At 32.6% G+C, this 23,544-nt stretch overlaps 3 protein-coding genes across 6 annotated transcripts; 1 reads left to right on the plus strand and 2 right to left on the minus strand.

Moving 5' to 3' along the window:
• Positions 1-1,602: 1,602 nt before the first annotated feature.
• Positions 1,603-7,479, minus strand: LOC130797533 (NAP1-related protein 2-like). The gene is made up of 10 exons (XM_057660137.1): positions 7,190-7,479; positions 6,118-6,240; positions 5,937-5,987; positions 5,668-5,739; positions 5,424-5,537; positions 5,273-5,334; positions 2,517-2,571; positions 2,356-2,412; positions 2,206-2,250; positions 1,603-1,925 (listed from the first exon to the last, which is right to left on the minus strand). Exons 1-10 carry the CDS (start codon positions 7,313-7,315, stop codon positions 1,863-1,865), a joined length of 768 nt encoding a protein of 255 aa, XP_057516120.1. The 5' UTR covers positions 7,316-7,479; the 3' UTR covers positions 1,603-1,862.
• Positions 7,480-15,624: 8,145 nt separating this feature from the next.
• Positions 15,625-18,642, plus strand: LOC130797536 (cation/H(+) antiporter 14-like). The gene is made up of 3 exons (XM_057660139.1): positions 15,625-16,036; positions 16,347-17,309; positions 17,500-18,642. The coding sequence occupies exons 1-3, from the start codon at positions 15,788-15,790 to the stop codon at positions 18,640-18,642; spliced, it is 2,355 nt and encodes a 784-aa protein (XP_057516122.1). The 5' UTR covers positions 15,625-15,787.
• LOC130797534 (uncharacterized) lies at positions 17,705-23,081 on the minus strand. 4 transcript variants are annotated; one of them, XR_009038888.1, is made up of 5 exons: positions 22,766-23,066; positions 21,280-21,909; positions 21,095-21,193; positions 20,161-20,607; positions 17,705-17,842 (listed from the first exon to the last, which is right to left on the minus strand). XR_009038888.1 is itself a non-coding variant. In XM_057660138.1 (4 exons), the coding sequence occupies exons 1-4, from the start codon at positions 22,913-22,915 to the stop codon at positions 20,257-20,259; spliced, it is 1,230 nt and encodes a 409-aa protein (XP_057516121.1). In that variant the 5' UTR covers positions 22,916-23,081; the 3' UTR covers positions 19,013-20,256. The 4 variants fall into 4 exon arrangements, 1 of the variants encoding a protein (XP_057516121.1); XR_009038889.1 differs by having other exon boundaries at positions 17,723-17,847; XR_009038887.1 differs by lacking the exon at positions 17,705-17,842 and adding an exon at positions 18,205-18,991 and having other exon boundaries at positions 22,766-23,081.
• Between the last annotated feature and the right edge of the window lie 463 nt (positions 23,082-23,544).

The raw sequence follows: 23,544 nt of genomic DNA on the forward strand, positions 1-23,544 counted from the left end.
TCTTTTCCTTATTATTTGACATTTTTTTGATAGAAAAACCTTCAGTAACAACACGGTCAAAAAATTCCAAGAATATGAAAGTATTATTAATAACCTAAAAAACTTAAAGAGTAGTATTAAAACATAGGAATACTATTGACAGTTTTCCTAATACCATTGGGCAAAATCAATAGGTACATAATGGAAGCCAAGATACGTAGAAATTGGTTGAAGCACACAATATAAAAGCAAGAATCTATTGATAAAGACATTTAAATTCTCAAGATCAACACTAGATAGAGTTAGGTTAGATTTCTACAAAAATAATGATTAAAAAAACTCTCAATTATTCATTCTTTTCAATTCACATTGTAATTAGGATTAGACTAAGAAATAAGATAATATTAAAAATTAAATAAAAAAATCAAAAAAAAATTGAGTTGATACAAGACCAAAAAGTAGTGAACAAGAAGAAAAGTAGCGAAATTAAAAGTATTAAATAAATTATTTAGATATCAAATCTCATAAGCACTATTAACAGTGAGACTAAAAATATGATGATCAAGTGTTTCTTTTTTGGGGAAACAAAACTTCATTCCAGATTGAGACCCAACTCTAAAATCACTCTTTTCCTTTCTAATATTTTCTGGATTCTCGTGAATTTGTTAATATTTTTATTTTTATTTTCTTTACTTTATAATATTTTTAACATCTACACCACTTTCTTAATTTTGTGTGCGCTTTCTCTTTCATTTTCTCTAATTTATAACTATATGCACACAATTTAATTATATGAAGCGATGGAGTAATTATTATGTTCAGCCAGTTTTTTGGTAGAGTGTCTCTCAGACCTATTCTACTAAAGCTTTATGCCTACTCTTACTCTACATTTTTCTTTATGGGCTGACCCAATTAGAAATAGTCTCTCAAAAAACCGTCTCAAACAATAATTTGGATATCATGCTTATGTTAGCCTTGGTGGAACATTACGCATTAAAGATATACTTATGGGATTAATCATTATCAAGCTATCTATTGGTGGTTTTTAAACCATCTATTAATTCAAAAACTAGGTAGACCAATCAACTTATATATATATTATACATCTTTATTGTTCTATTGTTCGAATTTTTAGAGGTTTGAAGTTTTTATCACCCAAGAGTTTAACGATAAATGTATCACAAATTCTTTAAAAAACCATTTTTAATTAGACCGGCCCAATATATATTTTTTAAAGTATTGTAAATAGACATTAAAAATAATGTAAATAGGCATTTAAGATTTTATAAGTAGGTATTAAGAATACAATAAGTAAACATTACGATCAATGTAAGTAGGCGTTTAAATTTTAATGGGTTGAGCCTAATTAACGTCTCTTAAAAAAACGATCTCTCAAGAGACTAGCTATAAATGTTTTTCCGATTACATATAGCCCATTTTTAGTCTTAGAGTGAATGGGGTTGAACAAAAGAAAATAGATACCTAACTTGATTTGTAATTAACTAAACTAAATGTTATCGGAAAATATTGATGGTTTTGATAAAAAATCATAACAATAAAAATATTACATTGCAGAATTACCAGCCAAATTGCAGCGGAATATGAAATATTTTTAACACATAATCATGAAAACCTTGCATATATATTATGATTACGAACATATTGATTAAAGAGCTAAATACCGCACATGTAGTAATAATCGGATTCCTATTTTTTAGCTTGAGCAAAGTCCTAACACAAAGCAAAATCCACAAATATTCCTTCTCACTTAGCCTATAATATAATTCAACAACCTTCTCAAACTAAAGATCTGCTTTACAAATAAAAAAAAAAACCCGAAGATATAGGAATCCAAGATGACATAGCAAAACCAACTTGCAAATTTACTCTTCTTCTCCGTCATCATCTTCATCGTCATCATCGTCGTCTTCAGACCCTTCCTTTTCCTATTAAACAATTTCAAATACAGTCAATTTATACCAATACATGTATATGTATAAACAGGGTAACAGATTGCAAGAAAGACTTATTCTGTTACTAACAACAATACCAAAACATTAATTAAAACAATATGGGTAGATCATCACTAACTGTGTTCCTAACAGGTAGCAGTACAAATGAAAGAAGAGTATTCATCACAGGTCTTGTTCAACCACCACTAATCTGAATAACTTTAACCGTTATAAGCAATTTGACCATCAACATTTTAAGTATCTTAATTTTTACCTCTTCATCATCGTCTTCCACCTCAAAATCTTCTTCATCAGCCTCCTGAAATAAAGTTCATAACACATTATAGATGACAATTAACAAATTATCAAATTTAGGCCCAAATTGTTAAACAAAATATATCAACAGATGCAAATAAACAATTACATTGTTGAAGTATGTGAGTGGGTTAGGCCACAGATCCTCCTTGATGATTTCAGCTACCTGAAAATTCATGATAAGTCAACCCATAAATTTCTTGTACCATAATTAACCTTTTTATAACATTACTCACAAATACTTATTCACCCGAAAAAACCCGTATTTACCTCATCATGGATATCATCATCATTTTGCTGTGATTCACTGAACCAGTTGAAAAAGCTACAAAAATGTAAATAAGATAATGAGAACCACCTCTCAAGTCATCACAAGGAACAACTTGAGATTTAGCGTGAAATCAAGCCCATAGGCACCAAAGCATCCATCTTGTGCTACACTTCCACTTAGGAAGAGAAACGGACCATATCACAATGTTCACTACATGACAGGAAAGTTCAAATACTAGACAGAAGAGCAGGATGTTGGACATCAATACATGAACGGAAAAAAAAAGCAGTTGGAAGTCAAGCTTTATTGCACAAATGTAAAACAAGGTAACAAAAACCCAGTAGAAGCTTCTAGATTAGAGTTCCACATAACAAACTTAGTTACACTTGAAAAGGCATTTGGTTGTTAGAATCAAGAAAAGAGAAGGTAATAAAGTACCCATATTCCTTTTTGGAGTTCCCCCAATTCCCTTTACATCATATCTCAACTAGGACCGGCACATAGCATTACCATAATTTAAGTGTATCTTGACCAAGATTTGACAACTGTGAATTCACTGACCCAATCTTTGCCCCCGCCTTCTCTAACCCTGCCTACATCAATCCCAAACAAAAAAATGTCAAGCACATGGCCTCCACAAGCACATCACCAGCATATCCAATTCCCTCACGAACCATACCCACATCCCCAACACTAAACTCACTGCTATGACCGACTATCCTGACCTTACAGAACATTAAAAAACAATCACGACTGACTATCTTCACAATTGACTAATACCAAAATCCAAAATAACCATCGATTGTCAGAAAAGAAAAGGGTAAAAAAATCAAAAATTGAATGGCACAACAGAATTTCTAATAAGAAGGAGAAAGAGATTAACTTCAGTGTTCAAATTGACCATCAATTCTCCTGGAGTTGATATATGTTCTTCCAACAAAAGCCACCTTATGTTATGGTCGTCATCGCACATGTCCAATTCATTTAAATTCATTTATCTTATATGCAATATCCATAACACCTAAGTTACCTAACCTCATGTATATCTTCATTTCAAATTTTATCTCTTGCTCATATATCCATCTCAACAATTAAATTTTAACCATTTTTTGTCGTATTCATTCTTATATGCCCTACATAATTAAAGCATAATTAAAGCAGGTTGGATGGTTGTACACTACACTATTGCACCCCTCCATATGAGCCATCCACATTGAATCCTATAGTCCACATCTTGGTCAATCTCTTTACTCCCATGCACAATTGAATAAAGATACATAAAACACTTTCTTGATGCTGATTCTCAATTGCTCTAATTGCACCAGATCCTCTTTTTCCACTCTTGATAATCTAACTTGCATTCCATATACTCAATATGCAAAAATACGTTTTGATCATGAACGTGGTAACTTTCCCAAAAATGACTTTCACAATGAATCACAATGGTTTCCGTTGATACTTAGTTTTACTACAACATAGCTAATGGACAATAATAGAAGTAAAAAGTAATCAATCAAAATAAGGGTATCCGAAATCATTTCTCAGGTCTAAACAAAAAAGAACAAATACTGGAACAATTTTATTTTTTTCCTTCCATTGCTCTATCTTGTTTATTTTGCTTTTCTTTAACTACCTAGTAACCAAACAACCCCTAAGAAATCAACAGCAAACCTTAAAACTACATTTTGGTGGTTAAAATAATCAAATAATGCAGTTTCACAAAATTTTCTTACTGTTCCTTGTCTTGACTAAATTTTCACAAAACTACATTTAGGGCCGAGTTGGGTCGGGTCGGGTCACATTATTTTTGTGACAGGGCAAAGCGGGCTAATGGTACGTTTGACCCTCCCCAAACCAGTCCATTTATGTAAAAATTCTCATTTTATTAACTAATTATGAAATCAACTTTATAAATATTAATTATATTACCTAATATATAGCATATATCTAAAATTTTCAATTATATTAAATATTAATGTAAAGAATGGAATATTTATATGAGCATTAGATTAATAGTAATCTTCATGTTTGTCAGTGTTTGTTCATAATTTATACAGTATATTATAATTATTGGAAGTATTTTCTACTATTATCTTTTTCAACACTTAAGCCTCAGAAACTTAATCAAGCTATAATGTAATTCTCAGCTGCCTTTACCAAAACCTTGTACACAAGCATCAGAAGCATGGTTCACGAAAAGTATAATACAATGTCTGATATTGAATAAAGAAGATCAGAAGACAACATTTATGAAAATAAACCATAATTGATTCAATTTAGGTAATTTTAAAGTCGACCGATTAAAAGCCCTCCCCACCCCGCAAATTTTTAAAATCAACCCGACCCGTTAATAGCCTGACCCATTATAAAAATTAACGAGCTTGACCCTTTTAAGATGGACCGGGTCACGGGCTTTTAGCAGGGCCCCGACCCATTGAACACCTATAGTCCTGACTAACCCACAAACCAAACAAATCTTAGGATTAATATGGAAGATGCCATCGAGTTTAAAATACTAATTCATCCCTCCCTCCCTCAAATATAGCATGTAAGGCAACACTGCTACAAATAACGGATTTTGTAGAACAAAATCATTCACAACTGAGAAATATAAAACAGGTTGCGACAAATATAAAAAAATCATGGAGCATACTAAGGAAACAAATTTCAACAAAATAATCCTCGTGCTCACTTTCCTTATTTACTTAATTGCTGGAATGAGCTATAAACTTCAAGTTAAAAAATAGAAATTTACCTTTCTTCAAGATGAGCTCTCTTTTTTCCTTTCTTTTCGTTTTCTACACCATTTGGAATTCCCTGTACAAATTTCAGACGTTAAAGTCAGTTACAAGACATAGACTAAGCAATGAAGCAACTACATAAGAAAGAAATAATTAAAACATTACCATGCCCTCTTTCCACCTAATAGAAGTAGCGCTGACTTTTGTCGTTCCTTCATCTAGAAATGTGAATGTCTTCGTAAGCTTTGCATCTTCAAAAAAGGGATTGGGACTGAAATTCTGATAGTGACAAACAATATTAGAGATTTTTACATTAATTCCTTAATGATTCACGATAAACCAAAACTAGTATGAAGTCAGGCATATATTGAAGTAAAGCGGCTTCTAATAATCAAGTACAATGACTTACAAAAGTAATGGTGTATCCCGATTTGACATCTTTAGAATCTTCAACCTCAATAGATGTTAGATGCTTGAAAATCTATAATAAAAAGAAAGGTAAAATAAACAACTTTGCAATACATCTATTACAATGGAGAGAGTGTGATAAAGAAAAGGGTGAAATATGGAGACGGGTGCATAAATTACACATTACATAGTACTAAACAATAGGAAAGGATTTGCATATAAAAGTAACAAAAAATATCAAAATTTTTTAAAGAAATTTGATGAAGGCACCTTGTGATCTTCTTCGGTTATAAGTTCACTAAGAGCAGGATGACTAAGAAACTACACCAACAAAAAAAAAAGTTATGCAGAAATATAGAGTAGATACAGAAAGAAAATAATAGAAAAATTGAATTATATACTTTCAAATTAAAAGGTGCCTACAAGAAAAATGGCCAGAGAAGGTACTTACTGCAGTCAACCAAAAGTCAGGAATAGACTTGATTATGTCATTTCTCTTTTCATAAACAGGTTTGCGAACCTCATTATACTTTTTCTCCACCTCTAAAACTTCATCACTAGCTTTTTCATTGATCTGTAACAATAAACACAAGCACATTCTATTAACAGGATTCAGTTGAGCACTAGGCTCAACCAAAAAACACTGAAAGTAACAAATGAAAGAATACTATATTTGGACATTCCCGTTTGCTAATCACCTCAAAATCACAATCACAAATTACACATCCATGAAAAGATTATTAGAAGACTACATATTGTTTGAAGAACATAGTCATACACCCACTATTGGTTGGCCTAATAAAATATACCAGTACTCTTCAACCAGTGGTACAGAGCCGATTTCAAGAGTGAAATATGCATGGCTTCACAAATAATCAATCTAGGCTAGTATGAATATACTCTCCTATTCGCAAAACAGATCAATGACCCCATATACCTACACAAAGCTCTTAAAGGATTGCAAAACTCAAGACATTGATGTAAACGCACAAAATTCGCCAATAACCGAAGATAGAAAGTTATAAACCCCATGAATTAAGTACATCAATGAATAAAAAGTAACCCAAACAAGTTGAGCTGTTCCAAAAACCTCACACATACAAACTGAACCATTTAATCCTATCTACAGATTAAAGCATTCTCATCCAAGTGCTTTATTAGCTTTCCTAATAGATTAAGCAATCAAACCCCCAAAAATATTATGTATCTTAATCAACTCAAACTATCCCCAAAAAATAGTAATATATCAAACAATTAATTCTATAAAGCACAATACAAAAACTTACAAATTCAGTAACCTATAATTTCAAATCAAAACAATTAAAAGGCAATAAATCACATGCACACTTAAAACAACCAAATCAACAGAACCCAACAAAAACCCACAAAATTTACATCAAAAAAACAAGGAAAAAACACAAATTTAACATAAACAGGACATAATAACATCAAATAAACAAAACCCAAAAACCAGTCCATCGTTTGTAACATTCCTTGAGCAAATTTCATCAAAAAAGAGTAACCTTTTCAAGTTCATCTTGGATTTCCTGAAGTTTTTCGATGGAGAGCACAAGGTCACCATCGATCTGTTCGGCATTCTCTTCATCATTATTTTCTGTCTTCAATTTCTTGCCTTTGTCTGCCACCATTTTCGTTTTTCGAAAGTTTTTTCACCTCTCAAAAACCCTAAGGATTTTCTAAAACCCTAATGGTTGTTTTTAGGCCCCTCCTTCAAAATAAAAACACACAGAGGAACAGGGCCTGTGTAATATGAAAGGAGACAGAAACCGATACACCAGATGTAACTAGGGTTTTGGGGAACCTTTGTTGCTTTTATGTTATGTGATTAACTTGAACCCTAACTACTGGATATGTGACACGTGTCCTGTTTAGGGTATTTTAGTCCTTTAGTAATGTTTAATCTCTTCGTCCACTTTAAATTTCATTCATAGAAGTATGTTAGAGTATAAGTCTTGTCTAATTTGATCCTCGCAATTTATTTCTCTTCTTATTAATCAACAACTGTGTCAACAAGACAACTTTAAAATAAGAAGCTCACATTCGAATTTACCTTTAATTTGTATTATTTAAGCTATTTAGCCTACATATCTAATGCATCTCTCGCAATCATAATCAACTACTTTTATTTATTTTTTCTTAAAAATAATACTTCTTTCGTCCCACTATACTTGCTATATTTGACTTTTTAAGCAATTTAATTTATTATTTTGATCATTTATATATTAAACTATACACATATAAAATTTATAAAAACTTAATATTATGAAAGTATGTGGTTAGAAGATTCAAACACATCTTATTTGAATAAACTTAAACAATGAATAGTGTCAACAATTCTTATGTAGCGAGTATTTCTAAACGGAGGATGTATGCTCTATTAAGGTTTTAACAAATTCTTAATGAAATGGTCTTAAGGTGACAAAATCTTTATTAAACTAACCCGTGTATATTTTGTTTATAATAATTTTAAAGTAATCATTTACAAAAATGACTTAATTATATGATATTTGATGTCATGGTGACACATAATATGCAAGATGAGCTGGATGTTTTTTTAGCCATTGTGAATTGTGATTATGATAATTACTGGCCTGGCTCGTCAAATTGTCATATTTTCAATTTACTCTGTTTCTTTTACTAAAATACATTTAATTATTATAATTGGCAGGTAGTAGAATTCTTTTCATATTCTTTTTACATTTTTTTGGGTTTGGTTTTGTGGTTTTTGTAAAGAAAGCTTTTTGGGCTTAGGATGTGTGTTATATAGATTTCAGCCCATCAATTGTTTCCCACATATGAAGGAAAGATTGAAAAAAATAAGATAAATAAACAATTTAATTCCGAATATAAGATTCGGGAAAACTTATGTCTCAAAATAAGCTTCCGTACATCCAAGCCTAGCCTCGGGTAAGTCGCTGTTAGTAACAGCGAATGAGGAGAAAAAAAAAAATTAAAAGGCCCTAAGTCGCTGTTAGTAACAGCGACTTAAGGAGTTGACCAGTCAACCCCTTAAGTCGCTGTTACTAACAGCGACTTAAAAAAAAAAAAAAAAATTTTTTTTTAAAAAATTTTAATAGTACTGAATTTGAAGTCGCTGTAATTTATTGTTTTTGGAGCAGCTCATTTTTTAACCTTCAAACAGTTATTTAATAGCAGATAAACTAACTATATAAACTTGTTATTGTTTGATTAATCTTCCGATGTGGGACTGTGTTCTGGAACACATCAAAATAAATGAAACCAAAAATTAGCTCACGAATAGAGCACCGATGTGGGACTGAGGTACTGAAGAGCACCAGCAGTTAGCATCTCATCCCGCCAAGCCATTGCAGCTTCATTCATCTGTCAAGCATTAGCACAGACCAATTAAATAGTATTAGTACTTGTTTTTGCACTGTCTTAAATAGTATTAACCATGAATTTTTCCATGGCTTTTGCTGTTTCATCACCCCTTTATGCCCACTCATTCCATGATTTCAATACAATGATGATACCCAGACCCAGAGACTCTTAGCACCATGATTTCAACCAAATACTGGTAGGAGTCTCTATCTCCTGCAACCAACTCTCCTACGGATGGAATTATGAAAAATGAATAGAAATCATAGCTGCACTAATTAAACACTGGTTAGGTCAACATAAACAAGATACCATCAGTGATGCATGATATAAATGACAACAAGAGTTGATTTGCTCTCCCTTTTATAAATTGATTCATGCTCTGCGAGTTTTTATTACCTCTCCATTTCTGAAGTGACTCAAGCTCAGTCACTAACCTAACCTAGTTGAGCTTCTAGGTTTATGATATCAACATGAAACATTTATGCAGTTTATTGTGGCTATTAGACGGTCAACCAATAAAAGGAAACTTCTTTTCACTTACTATAGGCCAAAGGTGAAGCTGACAGAGTAAGAGATTGCTTGAGATGAACAGGAAGAAGCTTAAGGTAAATCTAGGTTGGCCTGCGCATTTTTATAAAATAAGATCATCACCTTATAGTACATTAGACCAAGTCCAAACAACTTGCACTTTGCTCTTTAAAACTAGCAATCTCAGGGAATTATTGTTCACAAAAGTTGTTAGGGCCTATAGTTCTTCCAAAGTATATTTGAGGATTGAAACTAAAAAAGTGACATCATGCCATTTGCTTCTTCCGAGTCAATTCCAAACAAATCCTTTTACATTCCAAGTGAACTCCCTTGCAGCAATAACCACGCCGCAGTATGAACCATGTATTCTAAATCCCTAAAATGTCTCCTCCCTCCCCCCTATTCTTCCAACACACCTCTATACCATGATATCAACTAAAAATCACTTGCTCTGTCAAATCATATCACAGGAATGAATCATCAAGCATATCATTTTAACTCTTCAACTACTCAAAAGACTCCAATACAAATCAATTTGAGAATATACACCATCAATTGCAGGCCACCTAGCCCACACATAGTCAAGTCAGTGAGCTAAGCAGTTTGAAAAGGGCATCCAGACACCAGTCCTGGAAAGTAAGTTAGCTACAATCAACAATCAACAATCAGAAAGTCTGACCTTGTTGAACTGGTTTGTTTCTTCTGTTTTGATGTAGCAAGTGTACTGCATTGTTTTATAACTTTCGTAAATGTATTCCTGAATCTGTTCGCAGTAGGTTTAGCTTAATTGGTTTGTGCTAATGCTTGACAGATGAATGAAGCTGCAATGGCTTTGCGGGATGAGATGCTAACTGTTGGTGCTCTTCAGTACCTCAGTCCCACATCGGTGCTCTATTCGTGAGCTAATTTTTGGTTTCATTAATTTTGATGTGTTCCAGAACACAGTCCCACATCGGAAAATTAATCAAACAATAACAAGTTTATATAGTTAGTTCATCTGCTATTAAATAACTGTTTGAAGGTTAAAAAACGAGCTGCTCCAAAAACAATAAATTACAGCGACTTCAAGTTCAGTACTATTAAAATTTAATTTTTTTTTTTTTTTAAGTCGTTGTTAGTAACAGCGACTTAAGGGGTTGACTGGTCAACTCCTTAAGTCGCTGTTACTAACAGCGACTTAGGGCCTTTTAATTTTTTTTTTCTCCTCATTCGCTGTTACTAACAGCGACTTACCCGAGGCTAGGCTTGGATGTACGGAAGCTTATTTTGGGACATAAGTTTTCTCGAATCTTATATTCGGAATTAAATTGTTTATTTATCTTTTTTTTTTCAATCTTTCCATATGAAGTTGGTCTTGGATATTAGAGCTGTTGGTTTTATAATTGTTATGGTCTAATATTGTTCATACAACATGGTTCATACTTTAAATATTTGTTGAAGGTAAAAAAAAATTATATATAAAACACAAATTTTCAATCAGATAGTCTTATAGAGATGCAATTTCTATTAGATTGTCTAATATAGATTTATTAAGTTTTATCTTAAAGTGATCACTTATAATTTTAGAGTGATTATTTGTGATTTTAAAGTATTTATTTAAAAAAATAGGTTAATTATATGGACTTATTTCATAGTGATATATTCATATAAAACTTGGATATAACAATAGATAAATAAGAAGATACAAATAGATATAAATAGAAAGGGGTGATTAAATGGTTAAATAACTATCTACAAATAATGAAAATGTAAATAAATATAAATAAAAGGGGTAAAAGAAATGTATTATTAGTGAATACCAACCTGGTTATTAACCGACAACAAATGTATAAGATTCGATGATCTTTTGTCGGCATATTCGTATTGCTTTAGCGTATCAATCATTTTGGCTTTTGAAATCAATTAATCGAAAATAATATACTGAGAGTATATGTACTTTAATTTATTCTTATTTAAATATTGTAGTTACTGATTTTTATATTAAATATCTTTTCATCTACTAGTTATAATTTTTTTTTAATTATACAATCTGACACATATTTTGCACTTAATTTAATTTTTAATATATTTTCCTCTAAATAATATGGAATTTATTTGAATTATCATTATTTATAAATTCTGTTAATAAATATAATTTTTAAATAAATATATTAAAAGTATTTTAAAAAGTTGTATTTTGTAAACTGATTGAACTCAAAACATATTTATTTGTTGTGAAATACTTGATTTAAAACATATGGCGCCTTTCAAATGTAATGTAGTAGAGGAAATGATTGATCATGGATTGTTAGGATTTTTTTATATTTGGTCAAACTTAGTCAAGCTATGGGATAAAGAGAAAGGTTTCATGTAAACTTGTATGCGACCATTTTGTATGTGAAACCAAAAAAAATTTACACTTATTAAATTCAAGCCTTAAAATATCTATTTTAATACTTAAAAAGTCAACTCTAACACTTAAAACCCCTATTCTAAGCCTCAGTCTCCCTTCTCAAGAAGCTTAATTTCATTTTTTTTAGCTATCGACTTCAACATTTAAACCACACATTCCACCACTTAAAATGCCAATTTAACCCTTAAAACTCCTACTCCAACCCTTGAATTTATATTTTACTTACATACCCCAACTATAAAATATTCATTTTAAAACTTAGAATGTCTATTTCAATGATTAAAGTTTGTCCAATTCAAGATTTAAAATGCCTATTTCAAGGTATAAAATGTCTAATTCAAGCTTTAAAATGACAAGTTTACAATTATAAGCTGAATATATAAATGGTCGCACTTATGCAGTCGTCTCACAGAATATTTGTCAAAAAGGTTTTAAGTAAAGTTTTAGAGTGAATTTTAATTTTCAAGATTTGAATTAAGACTTTTGTGGATTCAAAATTTTTTTATTTTAAAAAATTTATATTTTATATTTTAAATAAAATTGGAGAAAAAACAATTAATCAAACTAGTAGTTTTGTTCCTGGACAGTTTAATATAAAACATTATATCGAAAATATACCTTTTTTAATCGGTAAATAAGAGCATGAACTTGTTAGACGTTATGGTTTAAATAATTATTGGTGATTTAACGAATTTAAAGCGCTAAATTTTTTCAAAAATGCCATCATTTGATAAAGTAATAATTTAAGTAGTTTTAGTGGTGCGTGTAGCTGTTTTCTAAATGCTATAACTATTAACTTGTAGTGTTTCAAAAAAAAAAAAAAAAGCAGTTTAAAAATTTTCTCAATATTGTTCTCAGCAAACTATATTCTAATAGGTACCATAATCACTAATTTGTTGAACAATATTAATTTGCACAGTTAAATAATTACAAATGTATTTCTACAGCTGCCCACAACTACAATTATTTAGATATATAATAAATACCCGCATAACTATATTGTGCCGAACATGCCACATACAATCTCCCGTTATTTTTATCTTATCAATATAATGTTTCCAACTTTTTCTAAATACTAATATCTTATATTTCACCTTTAAATTTTAATAAGTCTATTATTATTTTAAGTAAACAACAACATACATTTAGCATGGAGTCAGTAAAACAAATAAACCAAACAACCAATTATCAATCAAGGCCCCACAATTAGTTGAAACCATTTCTATTTACCTAATAAGAAAAGAAAAACTAGGACATGAAGATAAAAATAAAAGTCACCATATAGATATTCAGATCAAAATATCACAACGAAATGCTATAATTGTGTGACAAAGAAGGCCACACTTTATGGAAGTGTTTACTTATGTACTTGTAGTGGTATAGATGTATAGTATTCTCTCTGTTCGAATAGATTTGAAGTAAAAAAAAATTATGAGCTTTTTAAATACTGTTTGAATAGATTTGAAATAAAGAAAACTTGTGAGCTTTTTAATAAATTGCTGATAAATAAAGAGATAATGAATTGTATGTATGAAATTAAAAGAGAGTTAAAATATATAGATGGGATTAAAAAAATTGATGGGCTATTGTCCAAATATAAAAATGATTCAAAATGAATGGGACACACCAGTATGTCAATTGATGCGAAATGACAAACCAAAATGACAATTATTTAGATGAAAACTTGATAAATGTTTTGACTGATACACGAGTTATAAGAATATCGACCAAATGTTACAACACCGACAGCATCATCTCAGACACGATTTTGAGGGATTTGAAAGAGAGTTTCTCCCACCCTACGATCCACAATATGAAGAGAGCATCTACGACTAGACGATGACATTAATGGTTAAATTTGAAAATATGATAAATAATATCAACTTACACGTAAACAAAACATAATTGAAAAGTTTTATCAATCATAATTCAATATCTTTCTTTAAAATCTCAATTGAATATTTCAATATAAATAGATTTCAGAAAACTAATTACTCTTAAGTTTATATAAATTCTAATAATTCATTAGTCACGACTCACGATAAGTAAATTTCCTATGAATAGAGCAAAACACAAACTGTAAATTTGTGGACTTCATGGGTTATGAGTTTTCAACATAAGAGGACAAGTAGGACAAGTAGGAGGGTAAGAGGACAAGTAGAATATTCATACGATTGATATTTTACGTTTAATTACTTCTAATACTCCAAGGTTCCTTAAACTTGAAATGAGTGATAAGAGGACAAGTAGGATGGTAATGGGTCGGACTCGGCTCGGATTATACATACTCCGACTTTGCTTCGGATTTTAGTCGAACCATTTTTCAGTCCACCTCCACTTGAAGTCGGATTATGCATACTCCAAGTTTGCCCCGACTCGGACTCTCGGACCTCCAACAGAGTCGGATACGGAGTCAGATTATTATCAAACTTTATCGTTGTGATATTGTACTAATGATTTAAAGCATACGAAGTTAACAGAATATATTAATCAAATAGAATTTAACAGAAAAATATGTACTTTGAATTCAAGTTTAACATGAGAAATATTCCTAATACTACAATTTAACAAAATTTTCTTGCATTTTGATTTGACGTATTTTATTTCTCTTGACTTGATTTGTCGTATTTTGATTGATTGATCTAAATAAAAATACCAAGTAGTTTTTCAAAATCGAAAATCACAATTAGTATGAGAGAGAGCTTGAATTAGTTACGTCTAGAATTTTAAAGGAAACAAAATATTGGGTTAAAAGTCAAATGCAAAGTAAGATTTCCTTCAGGGTCGGAGTCGGGTCGGAGTGTCGGACTTTTAATAAGGTCCAACTCCGGTCCGTCTCTAACTCGGATTCGGATCGTGAAGTCGGAGTTGGAGTCGGATAACCTTTTCCTCGGACTCGAATCGAGTCAGACTAGGGTCGGATTCGGACTGAATTGCCATCCGACAAGTAGATAAACAAATTGCTATCTCTAACTGATTTATTCATACTATATATTAATTTATTTGTTTCTAAAATATACAACATATTCATGATATCCATTAATTGATTTATTCTTATTTTCTATTGATTGTGATTAGGTGAGATTAATGAATTTATTTATTATTTTGGACTAATTGATATTAGCCTTAAATAGCTTATATAAATTAACGAAATTAACATATTTCATTTGAGTTTGTGATTTATAAATCACATTAATTTGCTTTTTAGTTATATAATATGTGCGTAAAAATTCATGAAGCTAACTAGAATCTTTTACATTATCTAATGCATCAAAAATTTAGATATAAAATGTCGACTTTTCAAACTAAACTTATATAAATCAACAACTAACACATCTTAACATTGTACATAAAAATATACTAAGTAAATCCAATTATCATAAAAATATTAAGCAATCTAATTATGGCACCATCAATTTAAATTTCCGAGTACACTCCCTTTTTCAATATATGTAAACAAATGTAAAATGTTATATAAGCATGCTACATATCAAAAAGAGAAGGAAAAAACAACCTTAATATCATTCCTCTTACATCTAAATATAGGCCTATGAGTAAAGTTAATTACCAACCAAAAAATTCCAGTGATAAAGATTTGGTAATACCCAACTAGACATCCACATTTTCCCATCAAAACTATCCTAATTATAACAAATCTAGCTACCAAATCCCCCTTTTCCCATAAGATTCTCCATTTATAATTTAGAAAATCTTATTAAACATTTTCCCTTCAAAATTTCCGATATCCAAAGAAAAAGCTAAAAATATTTTATTTTTAATTAATCCAATTTAATTCTCAACGAATTAGTTTGAATTAACTCATAATCAAAAGAAAAAAATGACAGCAAGAACAAGCACATATGATCCTGCCCATGTGTGGAGTGAAGGAACATGGAATGGCACAAATATGTTATGCCAAGAACGTCCTTTCTTTTTAGGGTCACAAAACGTGTGGTCTGACCCTTTTTATCCTCATAGCTCCGAATCTTCGACATGTTTTCTTCTTATTTGTTTAGTCGTTATTGTTGTTACTGTTACTTCCGTCTTCCTTAGGCCTCTCGGCTTGCCTACCATGTCCAAGATGTTTGTAAGTTGTATTTCTCTCTTATTTAATGTTATATACATTCTTTAAAAGTTATAAATAACTTTTTCGTTAACATATTTGTTAGGAGTGTATTAGTTTCTTGACATGGTATTAGAGGCCAGTGTGACAAGAAGTCACGAGTTTGTATCTCAACCATCCTTCATTTAGTGAAATATTTAGCGCCAGATTTGAGAAAGACCTGTGTTGCATCCACATTTCTAGCCCAAAGAGTTTTTGTGTACAACTAGTGAATGAAAAACAACGTTGCTTGTAATCTACTGATGCTATTTTTTGTTCGTATATTCTTATGCAGGGAGGTTTCTTCGTAATAGGAATGTTATTTTCAAAGAGCGAAAGGATAAGCTCATTACTCCACCCAACAGTTTACTACATATTTAAAACGTTCTCAATGTTGGGGTTTGTATTTTATACATTCATATTTGGTGTAGAAACCAACATGGGAGCATTAAGAAAAATAGGGAAGAAGGCAGTGACAATAAGTGTTGTAGGTTTTATATCTTCTTTAGCTTTAGGTTACTTATCATATAACATGCTAGGTCTTCAAGATCCATCTGGTGGACTGCCAAGGTATATTATAGCTAATGCTCTAACCTACTTCATGGTTACATGTAGTCATGTTAATGAGCTTGGTATAAGTAATTCTGATATTGCTCGTTTGGCTGGTGCAATTTCTTTGGTCGTCGATATCTTTGGAATGTTCGCCACAATCCTCATCTTCAATGTTTTCCTACCCGTACGTCAGGGTGATTATATGTATCCATTTTGGATTCTTGGGGTGTATTTTATCATGTTCTTTATTTGCAGGCCGCTAATCATATTAATCGTTAGTTACACACCTGAAGGAAAACGTATGAAAGATACGCATTTCTTAGCAATCATCTTAATTATTCTTTTACTAGGATTGATTACTATTCAAGCAGATCAACATCTAGCGGTCTTATTGATGTCATTGTTTCTACCTGAAGAGCCACTTACGACGATATTGGGTGAGCGATTGGATGTCCTGAATAATACCCTGTTCTTGCCTATCTTTTGTGCTATGCATGGATTTCAAACTGATTTTAATGCATTGAATAAAAGATCTATTTTAGTAGAATTACACGTCTTTTTCGGTGCCTTGGGCAAGTTCTTGGGAACGTTTCTATCTTCATTTCTTTTCGGGGTACCAATATGGAGCGCTATTACACTTGGTATTCTTATGTCTTCTAAGGGTTTCCTCGATATAGTTTTGATCGGCACATTCATAGATATGGAAGTAAGACATTCTCCTATCTAATTTAATCTAGTATGTTTTTTCATAAATAACTTTAACTACTTTATTCTACTCATTTTGCTATATTTTACTCTCTGAAACGAGAGAGTAATTATCTATCACATATATGTTTTGATCATTGCAAATTTGCAACAGAAGAGTTTAAAACTTAGAACTGCGACTGAATATGCAGGTCATGACACCAGAAGATTACACCATAATCGGAGTTCATATTCTCTTCTATACCGGATTACTCTTACCTCTTGTAAGATTCATGTACGTGCCATCAAGAGAATACTCCACAATCCTAAGACAAGGTGTCCTTGCATCAGCAGACACGGGTACATTACAAGCATTAATATGCATCCATAGAGAAGAGAACATACCCGGATTTCTCCGCCTGTTGGAGGCCTTTAACCCGACCTATCAAAAGCCCATACCTGTTGTTGCACTCCAGCTCAATCAACTCACGGGTCGTGTTTCCCTTCCAATTCTCGCCCCATTTCATGAAGTTCAATCCTCAGCTGCATTCCGTTCTAACCTTGGTCGTTGCAACCGTATCATAAGTTCATTACTAAGCATCGAACGTAGGACAAATGGTGCAGCTCGTTTACAGCATTACATCTCTATTTCACCATACACGACAATGCATAATGACATAAATAGTCTTGCTCATGAAAGAAATGTAAACCTTTTGATTTTACCATTTCACACTCAATGGAATGCAGAAGGAGAAGTTGAACATACTTCACAATCCATTCGGGATGTAAACAAGATGGTTCTAGAGAAAGCCCCGTGTTCTGCTGGATTACTGATAGACAAAGGAGACAAGGATGTAACTATGTTCGGAAACATGAAGTACCGTGTTGGAGTGTTCTTTATAGGAGGGGTTGATGATCATGAAGCTCTCGCATATGCTACTTTATTTGCGACACATCCTAGGATTCAAATCACGGTTATTTGGTTGAAATCAAGGATGACTGAGAGTAATACTCATAGGTTTGATGATTATGCTGTGATTCAAGAATTTTATAACAGGTTGCAGGCCAATGAAAGGATATTCTTACAGGAAGTGTTGGTTAGTGATGGAGCTGAGACAACTAATGCCATAATGCAAGTGAAAAAAGATTTTGATTTAGCTGTTGTAGGTAGGTATCATGAGCCTGGATGTACTCCATTGTTCGGACTTTCAAACCGGTGGTGCGAGTACCCTGAGTTGGGCATTTTGGGTGATATGATTGTTACTCCTGAATTTGAATTCTCTGTTTTAGTTGTGCAAGAGGAGCCTCATCAGGCAACTGGGTTCGATGAATTAATTGACGATTTTATTATGTGAAGAATTTTGATTTAAAAACTTGCTTCTTCACAATGTGATACTGATGGTGATGGTGATGGTGATGGTGATGGTGATGGTATATATAGTGTAAAGATAGAGGCCACAAGATCTAGATTATGCAGGAAAGTGTAACTAGCTAGAAGCCTAGAATCCGACAAAGGTGTTATTAGCTATAATCATAGAAATTTGAATGTTGTTGCACTTAAATTAAGTGTATTTGTAAGCCTTGTATAATCCAAAAGGAGGTAAAATCCAGTGAGTTTTGTATATGTTGTTTATATTCCAGAAAGAATTTGTTGTCAAGTAATACATTGCCCTTTGATATTTTCATCTATTTGTAGTGAATCATCTGCAGTTGAAATAGTAACTTTACATTTAGTACTGTATAAAGACATAATGTGGATTTGTTCATCAAGGGTCAAATTATGGTCCATGATTCTCGACAAGCCAAAGTTTTATTGTTGTTTTCTTTAAAGTTGTAATGGATTAAGGTAAAATGAATCGGTGAATCATGTGCACTCTTATTTATGTGAACTTGTATCTACAATGGTAAGGGCACGTGTGTGCATGCGATCCCTCAACACTAAATAGCATCAGGGTAATGTAATACAGTGGATATAGATTATTAGGCAAATGCAGATATTTAAGGTAAGAAGAAGAGACAATGAAAAAATTAAGGAATTTAAACCAATATGACACAAGATTTAGGAGGTGTGAAAATCATTAGTGTATTTCATCCAAAGACTTTAAAACTCATGGGATTTCCAAGAGCGTTTCCTCTCGCTTAAAACCCTAGTTGTTGTGGCTCTCAACTCTCATCAAACGCCACTCTTGGTGTGAGCAACAAACACGTTGTGTATCAACCCTAAGGAAAATATATCTGTTGAATTCTCATTCTTAAAAGAGAACAAGAGGGCACATCAAGGGGCATAAGGTGCGAGTATTAAGCGCCTCGTGTATCACTCGGCCTGTAACCCAAACAGCTTTTCAGACGCTAGTGATTAGAACCTAATGTTCTATAAAATAAAACAAAACCTCCCAACTTCTATAACCCCCTCTCTGCCCTTCAGTCACCCGACCTCAGGTCAAAGTCTCAACATGGAAACTTACGAGTAGACGGCACAGACTACTGAGACATAATTATAAAATTTTTAAAAATGGACAAATTTCATCACAGAGAATAATCCAAATGGATGCCCATCTCGCACATATGCTTGAGTTGGACCAACATTCAACAAGAACATGAAATTGTTCAACTTATGACTTCAAGCAATGGCCTAACATCATATGCACATCAACAACATCAATGAAACTAAACTAACAGCATATTGGAGATACACATAAATATCATCAGATGATAAACAAATGTGTTCTATTCAAAAGCTTTCACCTACATCATTGGTGTATATTGCAAGTTTTATGTCGTACAATAGTATTATAGGTTAAAGAAATCAAGACTTTATAAAGATAAAGTAAAGATGGCATATTGAAAGCGATTTGCCAGGATAAAAGACGTACTTGTATTGAATAGCAGATACTCCGAGCCGAAAATTGATCACATTCCCAATCATGACCTCTATGGCTCAGTATGTAAATATACAAAAGCTAACGCTTCTAGTATGCAGAGCAATCAGCATCATCCTCCATCCGTACAACGCCATTCCAAGATTGCCCTTGTAGGTAGTCATTTGCTGAAGAAGATCCAAGACTCTCTCTCAGAAGATGCTTAAAGTCACAGCGATCATGTTGCACCCTCCCACTGATTTCCAAGCACAATCCCTTATTAAGGCCTTTGCCTGAACGTTTATCCTTGTGAAGCTTTTCACTAGGTCCTGGATCAATGAAAATTGGCTGCACCTGAAGAGTGGGATTTGGTTTGATTCGGTTTATTTCTCTCTCATCAGGTGGTCGCAAAATACTTAATCCAGATTCCAGTTCAGAAACATCGTCTTGGTTCAGTAGTACCTAACCAAGCACATAATAAAAGTCATGCCAAAAATGTCTTCTAGCAGGCATCAATACTTCAAATACTGTGTTATATGCATGGCACATGGCCTCTCATACCACACACTTACATCAGATCATGAAAGAAAATGTAATGAAATATATGTGTTGGACAATTAGGATTTAAGTAGTATATAAGCTCAAGGAGAGGGGGGTTTTATAGATGTTTGAAAACTTTACTAAGTTTGTACACACTTATGGGAGTTTGAGGCACACTTGAATTGCTCTTAGGATTTGAGTAATATAAAGCTCAAGAAGAACACCTCATGCAGAATCCATTATACGACAAAATGTCATCGGCACTTCGGCAGTACTGAATTTCATTACAAGATCAAGATTTTTTTTTTCCTTTGATCTAAAGGAGTAGAAACAATATGCTTGGATGTTATGACATAAGCTTGAGAATAAGACATCGGAAATAAAAAAATAACAAGGCAAAACAGCATACCCTACGGCCAACCAAGTCAAAGGCCACAACGACTCTCTTTCGCTTTGCCTCCTCAGCAGCTTCAATCTCCTCTTGTTTCTTCTTCAAAAGTTCCTTTTCCTAAAAAGGAATAATTTAATGAATTAAATAATAAATAATTTACATCCTCCAAACAATAGTGATGCAAGTGTGGTAGATTATAATACCTCCTTTGTCAACCAGCTGTTACCCTCATCATAGTAGTCACTTTGGTCATCAATGACACTTGTACGTGCAGCTGCATTCCGATCAAAATCAACAAGCCTCTTGGCATAAGCATTTGCAGCTGCCTCAGCTTCAGTTAGTGGTACATCAGACACCTCCAAGCCAGCATATGTGCTTCCTTCCTTCAACACTAGAGCCCCACAGTAATTGCAAGGCCCTTCCCCTTCCTGTTCACATACTATTTTACCGCAAGATAAGCAGTTGCTCACCAATCTATGACGACGGGCCTGGCAAGAGCATGGTTTGCCTTGCTGAAATACAATAGATCCCTTGGCAGCTTCTGCAAGTGACACAACTTTCCCACCCTTTTTCTTCCTTGAACTACCTTGTTGCCTGGTTTTTGACTCTACAGCATCTGACTTCACTTGATTATTTTGGCTACTAGAAGATGAAGCCTCTTTCTGTGCCCTTGATGGCTTCTTGGCTCCACTGATCAAAACTTCGTCCGTGTTTGATTTAACATAAGCATGCAGTTTAGCAGGAGCACCAACAACTTCTGGTGACACAAAGCAACCCCTCCGTTTCAAGTATTCCTGTATGACATTTTTGCCTGTTTCCTCGCCAATAATGTTCTATAGGCAACAGGAAAAGAAAGAAATTCAAGCTCGAAACCAAAGCATTTGAAAACAAGCCGGTAATTTGGTTTCAACGTTACATAGATCTTTGCTATGATAAAGACATTTCATTCTCTAACTCAACGAAAAAATTAGAGCTTTACGCAAAAATTTCAATGAAATTTTCATTCATTATTTGATAGTTAATGGTATAGAGAAAATTTAAAGCCACTTAGACTCTTACCAATTACACATATACTCCATTAATTGCATTTTCTCTAACAAAACTATGGCGAATTACATCATCAAAACTCAATTGCTGACAATTGGCTGTGAACTATCATCCATCAAAACTCCAAAACTAAAATAAATTTTATGTTCCAGGACCGCAAAAGACTAGGACACAAAGTGTGAAGATCGATTAGTATGATTAGTTGGTATGTTAGTTTTAGGAAGGTACACCACTAACATTCAAATCAATCTTAACACTAACAAGCAAACGCCTAAAGGAGTAATCGCAAAATGATAATCTGAGTCTTCTTAATCATCATCCATTACATTCTTTTTACAATCAAAAAGTTAAATATATGTTCTAGCATCATCAATAAAAATACAAACAATTTCTCATCACTTTTCCTAATGATCTAAAACTCATCTCATCTTTAAGATTAATTTCGCAAATAAAATCACAAAAACTCAACTCCAAACAAAAAATCAACGACATTATCGTTTATCCTCACAAATTCAACAGAAAAGCAATCACAATGGGACTAAATTAATTAATTTCTGGAAACCCTAATTAAACAAAATTAGCACGATAGTAAAATGTAGACATTAATTGAAGAGAAAAAGAAAGGGGAAAAGAGGGAATTACATCAAGGTATTCTTTGGCATCTAGAGGAGGAGCAAATTCACAGTAAGAAACGAGGCCAGAAATCATATCAGCATCGAAGTCTAAAGCAGTCTCAACTTTACTGCATAGTTCATTCAAAGATTTCTCCAGCCATTGCCCTGGCGACTCCATTTTGTACGATTATTTCTCTCTTACTTCAAAATTTTTTTTTTCTTGTATGAATTGATACAACTTTGCTCGACGCTAGGGAGATACTCTTTTAGGTTTGTGCCTTGCGTTGGAGTCTCAATTATTGACAATTTCTAAAGTGTTTTTTTCTTCTCAAACTCTTCTAAAAAAAATAAATTAGGCATTGTATAATGAAGTGTTATTAAAAAAAAAATATTTATCGAACTAATTTTTTCGTTCCATTATATCTGCTATATCTGACACTTTACGTAATCTAATATGTTGTTTTGATCATGAAGTATTCACATCTAAAAATTATAAAAACTTAATATTATGAATGTATGTCATTAGACGATTCAAACAAGATCTCACTTGACTATATTTTTTCATAGACATTAGCTGCAATATACAAAAGAAGCTTGAACAATGAATAGTGCAAATAGCAAGTATTTCAAAGTGGAGTAATTATAATTTTGTTTCATTGTTGAGATGATTTATCCCACATCTATAAATTGAACATGGTGTGCACACTTTATAAGTTATTGAGTCCTTCTTCCCATAGGCATATGATTTGGGATAATATATATCTCCTTCACTCATGAAGTGCGTGCACCTCGTGTCTCTCCGTTGAT

This window comes from Amaranthus tricolor, chromosome 13 (genome assembly GCF_026212465.1).
Source record: "Amaranthus tricolor cultivar Red isolate AtriRed21 chromosome 13, ASM2621246v1, whole genome shotgun sequence".
NCBI classification, from domain to species: domain Eukaryota; kingdom Viridiplantae; phylum Streptophyta; class Magnoliopsida; order Caryophyllales; family Amaranthaceae; genus Amaranthus; species Amaranthus tricolor.

Excerpts from the sequence above, each read along its gene's own strand:
- LOC130797533 (XM_057660137.1), bottom strand. The coding sequence starts at position 7,315 with ATGGTGGCAGACAAAGGCAAGAAATTGAAGACAGAAAATAATGATGAA. Across the intron at positions 6,241-7,189 it reads TCCAAGATGAACTTGAAAAG|ATCAATGAAAAAGCTAGTGA; the intron begins GTTACTCTTTTT and ends TTATTGTTACAG. Across the intron at positions 5,335-5,423 it reads TTAGGTGGAAAGAGGGCATG|GGAATTCCAAATGGTGTAGA; the intron begins GTAATGTTTTAA and ends AAATTTGTACAG.
- LOC130797536 (XM_057660139.1), top strand. The coding sequence starts at position 15,788 with ATGACAGCAAGAACAAGCACATATGATCCTGCCCATGTGTGGAGTGAA. Across the intron at positions 16,037-16,346 it reads CTACCATGTCCAAGATGTTT|GGAGGTTTCTTCGTAATAGG; the intron begins GTAAGTTGTATT and ends ATTCTTATGCAG. Across the intron at positions 17,310-17,499 it reads GCACATTCATAGATATGGAA|GTCATGACACCAGAAGATTA; the intron begins GTAAGACATTCT and ends CTGAATATGCAG.
- LOC130797534 (XM_057660138.1), bottom strand. The coding sequence starts at position 22,915 with ATGGAGTCGCCAGGGCAATGGCTGGAGAAATCTTTGAATGAACTATGC. Across the intron at positions 21,910-22,765 it reads ATGCCAAAGAATACCTTGAT|AACATTATTGGCGAGGAAAC; the intron begins GTAATTCCCTCT and ends TGTTGCCTATAG. Across the intron at positions 20,608-21,094 it reads TTGACTTGGTTGGCCGTAGG|GTACTACTGAACCAAGACGA; the intron begins GTATGCTGTTTT and ends GTGCTTGGTTAG.